Source organism: Carex rostrata, chromosome 10 (assembly GCF_964058835.1).
Source record: "Carex rostrata chromosome 10, lpCarRost1.2, whole genome shotgun sequence".
In the NCBI taxonomy this organism is placed as follows: Eukaryota; Viridiplantae; Streptophyta; class Magnoliopsida; order Poales; family Cyperaceae; genus Carex; species Carex rostrata.
Genome location: NC_135927.1, coordinates 2,653,651 through 2,662,338, shown reverse-complemented (window position 1 = coordinate 2,662,338; position 8,688 = coordinate 2,653,651). Strand labels below are relative to the sequence as shown.

At 35.5% G+C, this 8,688-nt stretch overlaps 1 protein-coding gene across 1 annotated transcript; it reads left to right on the top strand.

Annotated features, from left to right (window-relative positions):
* The first annotated feature begins 780 nt into the window (after positions 1–780).
* On the top strand, positions 781–6,751 carry LOC144560849 (protein ACCELERATED CELL DEATH 6-like). The gene is made up of 3 exons (XM_078310079.1): positions 781–1,195; positions 2,072–2,364; positions 6,128–6,751. Exons 1-3 carry the CDS (start codon positions 781–783, stop codon positions 6,749–6,751), a joined length of 1,332 nt encoding a protein of 443 aa, XP_078166205.1.
* The last annotated feature ends 1,937 nt before the right edge of the window (positions 6,752–8,688 follow it).

Here is an 8,688-nt window from a genome sequence, read left to right as displayed (position 1 = left end):
AATAGGTCTATGGTTCAAGCCGTGTTGGGTACATATTATTAAGAAAAATTTAGATAACAACCGTTTTTGTTGAAATTTCACTGGAATCGGACCGTTTCGGTACCATCTGATTCCAAGTCCGAAACGGCCAATTTCTCCTTCTATGCTATTTAATCTTCCCAATCGCAACGATCATAATCCTGGAACAGAAATCACACGATCGGTACTTTCAAACATTTTGGATTGGTCATGTGCTCCTTATTAGGTATCCAAACTAGTCTTTTAGGTTACGAGTGGCATAAACTCTCACGGCACTTACAATACTCCGCTCTTCATTTGAATCATTAGCTTTATTGTTAGGGCTTGAGAAATGGAACATTTAATTGACTAGTCGACATGCTGTTTTGTTCAAAAGCCAGAACTCATCTATCGAATGATACATAATATATAGTAGAACATGATAAACAAAGAGGACAGACTATCAAAATATCAGAAATAATGGACACTAATTACCAGGCAATTTTAAACCTTATTTAACTAATTCATACCGACTGTCCAAATGTCAGAAATGACTACTACAATTAAAATTGGTTTGACTGACACGGATCCCAATTTCATTGACCAACACCCAAAATAACACCAAACCTTATTGGCTAGGAAAATGAAGGTGGTTGTTGAACTTTATTGTATAAAATTATATCTCTGTTAACCGCTAAGTTCAACAACCACCTTCATAAATACAACTTTCATATATATTATATAAATGCCACAAAATGACAATTGACAATTACTTCTACAGGTATGAAGGATACCATTCTTCACATACTGTCTGCCAATGGCCACAAAAAACTTTTGTCTACAATTTGTACAAAGGACAGCTTAATGCTGAAGGCATGCAATGCAAGAAATGAGACACCCTTCCACCATGCTGCAAGATTTGGACACAAAAGAACCATTTCAGAGTTGATCCATTGTGCCACATCAGCATTCGGTAAGGAAGGGTTGATAGAGCTTCTTAGACTAAAGAACTTCTTCGGGGAAACAGCCTTACATGAAGCAGCCAGACATGGACATGGAGATGTGGTCTCTACTCTGATGAAAGAAGATGTGGATTTGGCGGGCCTGGTCAACAATGATTCTGCATCTCCCTTGTATCTGGCTACTGTAAGGGGATCGCTCGGAACGGTAAAGGAAATGGTAACAATGCTAAAACAACGTCGAATTACATCTGAATTTTACTCAGGACCAAAATAACAGACAGCGTTGCATGCTGCAGTGCTCCATAGCCCAGGTATATAACTATATTGATAGATTTTAGTTTTATTTAACGTGAGACGTCACTCCTTGCTAAGCTTTATATTTATAAGCGGGTTCATTTATTCAAATTTATTAATAAAGCAGTTTGGTAGGGCTTAAACGGTTGGAAACCATGCATGGCTTGGATAATCGGCCGATTCCGAGTCGACTCTGTCTAGTCGGAACGGAATTGGTCGGAGGCAAACCGATTTTTTCCGAGTTGACTTGGTTGTGCGAGTTAGGTACAGAAAACTGATAAAATCGACAGTGAATCGAAACAATCTGCCAAATTCCGTCAATGTCTCTTGTGTCCAAAACAAAATTAAAGGGGGAATTTCTAGTGTACCCATTCAAACTTTTAAAATAACCAATTTTCCTAAGAACACACCATAAAAACTTAACATTCTTTCTTTTATCCCCATTCATTTAATGCAGGGACAAGTTTAATACAAATTTTGTAATTTTTCTATTCAATTTGAAACTATATTTTCTCTCTCTTCCACATACAAAATAACACTACATCTATATATAGACCTAAGATAATTTTTAAGCTTCCCAAAATGACCATTACACTCACTTTTTCCTAAGCATTATCTACAAATTATGAATTTCAGATTTTTTTATGTCCCAAGAGACATGTAGAAGAGAAAAGAAATTTCTAGGACTCTCCATTAACTACTATGTTGACTATACATAATTTTTATAATTAAGTTTACAATTTAACTATTTCAGCTAGGAAGAAATTACTATGTTGACTACTATGTTGACTAACTTCTCTGTGATATCTTATTGACAGAACTCACCAAAGAAGTACTACAGCTGTATCCAGAACAACTTGGCAAGGGAACAGATGGAACAAGGAAAATTATCCACTTTGTAGTATTAACTGGAAACTGTGATATTGCCAAACTCCTGTTGGATAATGATCGATCATTGGCATACATCAAAGATTCAGATGGATCATTTCCTGTGCATATTGCAGTACGAATGGGCCATGTCAAAGTGTTTTTCCTTCTCTTGCAAAGGTGCCTTGATTCAGGTCAGCTACTAGACGGCAATGGAAGGAACTTCCTACACATTGCCATAGAGGTATGACATTGTCAATAAATTGCTGGAAGATTTAAGAGACGAATATTGGATGAAAATGTTCAATATAATGATCAAAACAAGGGATAACAACGGAAACACGCCAATACATGTTGCAGCACAACTTGGAAGATTACAGTATTTGGCTTATCATTGGAGGGACATTGAATTGGACCTGTCTTTGCAAAACCAGGAAGGTCTAACAGCTTTGGACATATTTGTGATTCGATACAGAAAATACTAAACAACTCAGGTTATTCTGTTTACTATTTCTCATCAACCTTGATTAAATTTCCTTTTGTTTTTACAAAAATAGTGCGGGCCAACCAATTGGATTATAGCCATTGCATATTTAACTGGTGCATGCATGCATGTGTGCATGAGAGAGAAAGAATGAGATATCAGTAACAAATAAAGAGGAATAGGAAATCATTATCAGAAGATGAATACTTCTCATTGATGGTAGTTGTTAGCAAGATTAAATGATATATCTGTTCTGTATTTGCAAGCCAAAAGAAAAGAAACAAAAAACTGTCAAATTAAATACATGAATCTGCCCTAGTTAATGACAACAAAAGAAGGCACACCCTTCCATCACTGCCAATGGGTCAGCACTGCCCATTACTAAATGAATTGGTCTCTTGTAGGGCTTACAGGTAAATACACATCGTAAATATATAGAGTTAATGGTGTTGTTTTGTAATTTGTTTTAAACTTCAACTTATATATTTCTTTTGCCTTAATTTCTAAGACATACCTTTTGATGCATTGCAGGGAGAGTACAACTTTGAAGAAATGTACATTCGAAATGAAGCAAATCATTTCAGTGCAGCTTGGTTGCAGGACTACAGTAAAGACCACATGTCAGAAACAGAGTTAACTAGAGGTGCCAAGCAGGACCACATACCTGTTGGAAATTTAATTTGGATTGTGGTATTGAAACAAGAGGAGTATATATATAAGTTGATTTCTTTTATTTATAGTGGTGGTGTTTACAAGTACAAAAGCTTTTATTTTTCTCTCTTAGTCTCACGCCTCACTCTATTTAATCTCTGATTCTATCTATTCACTTCACTCCTTAATACCTATTTATACTACTCATATGGTGGCAATAGACATTTCTAGATTTTACATCCTATTTCTACCGTCTTTGCTTATGTCGGTATTGATCCATCTATTATATTCTAGATTTTCCATTACAAAATCTATAAATTTCTAGTACGCCTATACATTGCCTATTTTGATTTATAGAGATTCTTGAATAATCTAGAATGCCAATTTGGGCCTTGGGCCTTCGGTACTGTGAACTTCAACACTCCCCCTCAGTACCGATATGATTTTCTTCAAAATTTCTTTTGCTTGATCAATTTTCTGTATTCTCCATTCACTCCACCTTGATTTGAAAATCCCGTGTGGCTCCTTCACGTAAATTTCTTTATCAAGATAGTTATTTTGAAATTCCGATTTAACGTATCGCCACTTTTCTAGCCTTCTCATCGGAGCATATGTCTTCCAATAGTTGATGCCGGATTCTTGTTTGAAGCCTTTTGTCATCAACCTTGTTTTGTAGTTTTTGACTTCACCGTCAGGATTTAACCTTGTCTTGTAGATGTATTTATCACCAATGACTTCACGATATTTTGGTTGATCTACAAGCTTCCGAGTGTTGTTCTTCTCAATTATTTGTATTTTGTTCTTCATGGCCTTTATCCAATTTTCGTGCTTCTCGACCTCTTCAAGACTTTGAGATTCAACTATTGAAAAATTAGATGACTCATAAATTTCGGGTAAAAATCTTACTTGCTTGTTGGATGACTCTGATATCGTAGACCCTTCTTTAGCTCTTCGAGTAGTACTCAGGTTTGATCCTGGACTTGAAGTAGTGTTTGAACTCGATCCAACTTGATGATGTGTACCACCTTGCACTTGCGGTTTAATTACTTCATTTCTTAGTGCCAAATGTGGAGCATAGCTTATGCGGAGTGGGAAGTTTCTGGACTTCTTCATTTGTATTCTTGCTATTATTTGATTTTTATTTTTTTGGTCGAAAATTTTGCAGCCTCCATCTTCAAAATGAACAGCATATCCATTTTTTACTAGTTGCCCCACGCTTAGCAGATTTTATTTTAGGTCCGGAACTAACAATACATCTCGGATAAATTTCGAACCCATCTTGGTTTGCACGGCAATACTTCCTTTGCCTTTTGCTTGAACAATTGAGTCATTTCCCATACGTACCTTTGTCTCATACAAAGTATTGATGTCATGAAATAATTTGTGGTTTCCGGTCATGTGATTTGTGCAACCACTGTCCAGGAACCAGATATCACCTTTCTCTTCATTGGCTGAGTGGCACGCATAGAAAATACTTTCATGACTCTCATTTTCTTCTATGAAGTTTGCTCGGTCGTTATTCTTGATCTGCACATTCGTGCTATGTGGCTGATCTTCTTGCATTTGTTGCATCTCTTTATCGACCAACATTCAGATGTACTGTGGTTCGACCTTTTGTATATATCGCACCATAAATTTGAATAACTCAAACCTGGTGCTTTCTCCTTTTGCACCGACTGCTTTTCTGCATCTTGTCGCGGACCGCCGCCTTCTTGGTTATTTAGTTGACTCGTGGGGTTGTATCGAGGTTTGAAGCTCAACTTGGAGTGGAATGCATCTTCTATCAAATTTACTTCACGTTGGAGCTTTCTCTCTTCGTGTGACTCCAAGGAGCTCATTAGTTGTTGAACCGAAAGCGTCGATATATCTTTTGATGTAGTCATACTTGTCAGTGAGGCTAATTAAAATTTTCTCGACTACCTTCTGATTGGAGATATCTTCTCCATACGTCCGCATCTGGTTCACAACTTCGATGAATCGCGAGAAGTATTCCTTGATCTTCTCCGACTCCTTCATTTGGATGTTTTGAAATTGTCTTCTTAGCGTTTGCAACTTCACCGCTTTTATTTTCTCGAAGCCTTCAAACTCCTCTCTCAAAATCTCCTATGCTTTCTTGGATGTAGTTGGTCCACTGATTCGTGAAAATAGACTTTTGGCAACACCTTGTTGAATTAGAAACAAGGCCTTCGCATCCTTCATTTGTTGTTGTTGTTGCTCCGGCGTCAATGCTCCCGTTGGTGCCGTAAAACCTTGTTCGACGACATCCAACAATCCCTGCGAGAGTAGCAACGTCCGCATCTTGATCTTCCACATGGCATAATTTTCTCCCGTAAATATGGGAACCATCGATTGTGCCATAGTTACGTCTCCTGAAGACATCGGCTTAGGATGCTTCTTATATTTCACGAACGCCCTTGTCTACTTCGCTAACTTCTTACTCGAACCTGACGCTCTAATACCAAATGTTGGAAATTTAATTTGGATTGTGGTATATTGAAACAAGAGGAGTATATATATAAGTTGATTTCTTTTATTTATAGTGGTGGTGTTTACAAGTACAAAAGCTTTTATTTTTCTCTCTTAGTCTCACGCCTCACTCTATTTAATCTCTGATTCTATCTATTCACTTCACTCCTTAATACCTATTTATACTACTCATATGGTGGCAATAGACATTTCTAGATTTTACATCCTATTTCTACCGTCTTTGCTTATGTCGGTATTGATCCATCTATTATATTCTAGATTTTCCATTACAAAATCTATAAATTTCTAGTACGCCTATACATTGCCTATTTTGATTTATAGAGATTCTTGAATAATCTAGAATGCCAATTTGGGCCTTGGGCCTTCGGTACTGTGAACTTCAACAATACCGACAACAGACTCAAGAGGTCCTAATAAGAGCTCAGAGAGTGTGACGACTAGAGCACAATTGGTGGGCCTGGGTTCTGTGCTTATTGCAATAGTATCATTTGCTGCAGCTTTTACTCTGCCAGGAGGTACAAATCAAGATACTGGTACACCAATTCTTGGAAGAAAATATTTGTTCAAGGCATTTATCTTAGCAGACTTCTCTGCATTTTTCTTATCCTTCATCTCTACTATGATGCTGATAAGAAGCTCGATTGATGAAAATCAGGGTAGGATGAAAAAGGACGTTGATAAGTCTTTGAAAATATTTCGTTTTGCTACAAAATGCTTGGTCATTGCGTTGGCATTATGTCTGTATCTGGTGGTAGCTCATGTTGGCCATACTGCAACAATAATTATTGTGTTTTCTTGTATCTTGATTTTGAGCGACCAAAAAATCAGTCGATACGACAAAAAGGCCCGTCGAGATAAGCCAAATGTGGAGGAATTGTTCCTCAAAAAATCTCTTTTGCGGAATCAAGTAGAGCCCAAGATGAAAAGGCTAGTCACCAAAATTTCAAGTTATTTAAGTGTGAATATCCTTTTCCCGCTGATCTTCATTTTTGTGTTCGCATTAATTTAGAGTTTATATCATTTAATGGTTGAAATTACAAGGACTCAATTCGTAATGAATCATTTAGAGAATCCTATAAAAGAACTGAAGCATTTCATATGCTGCATAATTCAAGTTTTACTGGGTCTTTTATTTTACATGACAATTTTTATTTTTTATTTACAAATTTTCTTTTCTGGCAGTGTGCTTACATTTTTCGTTATTTAAGATTTATGTAAGAACAGTCAAGCAGTGATTGGGTCATACAGTAATTTAATAATCTGCTGTTTGCTGATGCGCATACTCTCTTTCTCTCTCTCTGAAGGAGAAAATCAAGGTCATTCTTTTACACATCTATAAGTGCATTATGTACAATTTTTTTTAATCGAGTTACCGAGCAAATGCAAATGAATGAACCCCTTTGGGTATTTAACGCAAATTGAGTGATGACAACATAAAATATCAAAATGAATGAACAATAAAAGATGAACTTAAGCAAAAATTATTCATAAAAGAAAAGCATGATTTTAACCCGCCACTTATTAGTTTTATTCGAATATGTCTTCAAATTAATATTTGTTCAATAAAAATCCCTAACTCCTTGATTTGGTCCAAATATACTACTCTTGACTGTTAAGCTTTGCACTCTTTAAATTTTGAGAATTGAAGTGAGTTCAATAGAGATGTTTTCATTACAGATGATTTGAAATTAAAATTTCATGATGGAAACTATACAGTATTTGAGAAGAATTCATTCTTAACAAATTAAACACTTCCTTTTCACTAATTAATCATTTATGCCATCAGTATCTTCAATTAGAAGGATAATATTAGTCAAAGAAAATAGGATTGGAAAGAGGAACATATATAATTCTTACTTGGTCGAATGTATTCTTAACATCTGAAAGCTACTATATCTTCACATTCAATCCGTATTGGAGGAGACCAAGACTTGTTGGTAATTTTGCCTTACACAAATCGGTCCTTGCCAAATTTAAGTAATTTTCCCTGGATTTGAAGCCACGAGTTCACCTCTTCTCAAAGCATGATGATCATATTCTTCTCCTATTTCATATGCATTCTAATTATTGAAAACCTTACAATTAATATTGTAAAGTTCGAGTATTATGTCACTATTCTAATTTTTCATACTCCATCCAATTTAATACGAAATCTTTTCCGCATTTGAGGAGAAAACACTACCACAAAAATGCACTCAGCTTCCAACATCCATTTTCTAACGGTTTCAAACATTTTGGTCAGAAACCGATACTCCAAATGATTTGCTTCAATTTTGTCAATAAATCGTGTCTTAATTTGTTACAACGGTTGTTAGAGAAAAACCTTTAGATGAAGTCCTTGTTGATATTTGATGATTCTTCTGCTCGTAATCTTTTTCTGCATTTGATCTGATCTATTACACCGTTGAATGCATTAATAGAAGAAAATCAAAAGGATCTTTCGTCAGTTTAATATAAGAGCATAGTTCTTGTCCTTCTCATTATTTTATTTTATTTTATAAAAGACATTTTAGTCAACAATTTTTTATTTTATTTTTTTTAGATATTTTGGAGAAATGATTGAATCGATTCTGGTCTGTCAAAATAAATGAGAAGTCAATTCTATAGTGGACTAAACATAAAACGTGATTTCTGCACAGAAATTCAAATAAAAGTTCATGTATTTGTAAAAACATGTATATGACATCTTCATAAGCTTTGAATGACCAGTCCTTTCCTTACAAAACCATACAATTATCTGGGCCGGGATTTAAGCCTATAAGTCTGGCCCATAATTAGTTTCCTCATTTTAAAATACTTAGCATAGCCCATAATTAGTTAGTACTATTAACAAGCCCTGTTGATTTTTGTCCTAATAAATTTTTTAAATCAATTAAACGAAAATGGTGAGATCCAGTTAATTACATACAAAACCACAAATTTTGAAGGAAACCACAAACTTTTCAA

What these genes read in the sequence shown, in the direction of transcription:
- LOC144560849 (XM_078310079.1), top strand. Translation starts at nt 781, where the DNA reads ATGAAGGATACCATTCTTCACATACTGTCTGCCAATGGCCACAAAAAA. An exon ending in GGTAACAATGCTAAAACAAC is followed by an intron (nt 1,196 to 2,071) that starts GTCGAATTACAT and finishes TCTTATTGACAG; the next exon opens with AACTCACCAAAGAAGTACTA. An exon ending in TCCTACACATTGCCATAGAG is followed by an intron (nt 2,365 to 6,127) that starts GTATGACATTGT and finishes TGAACTTCAACA; the next exon opens with ATACCGACAACAGACTCAAG.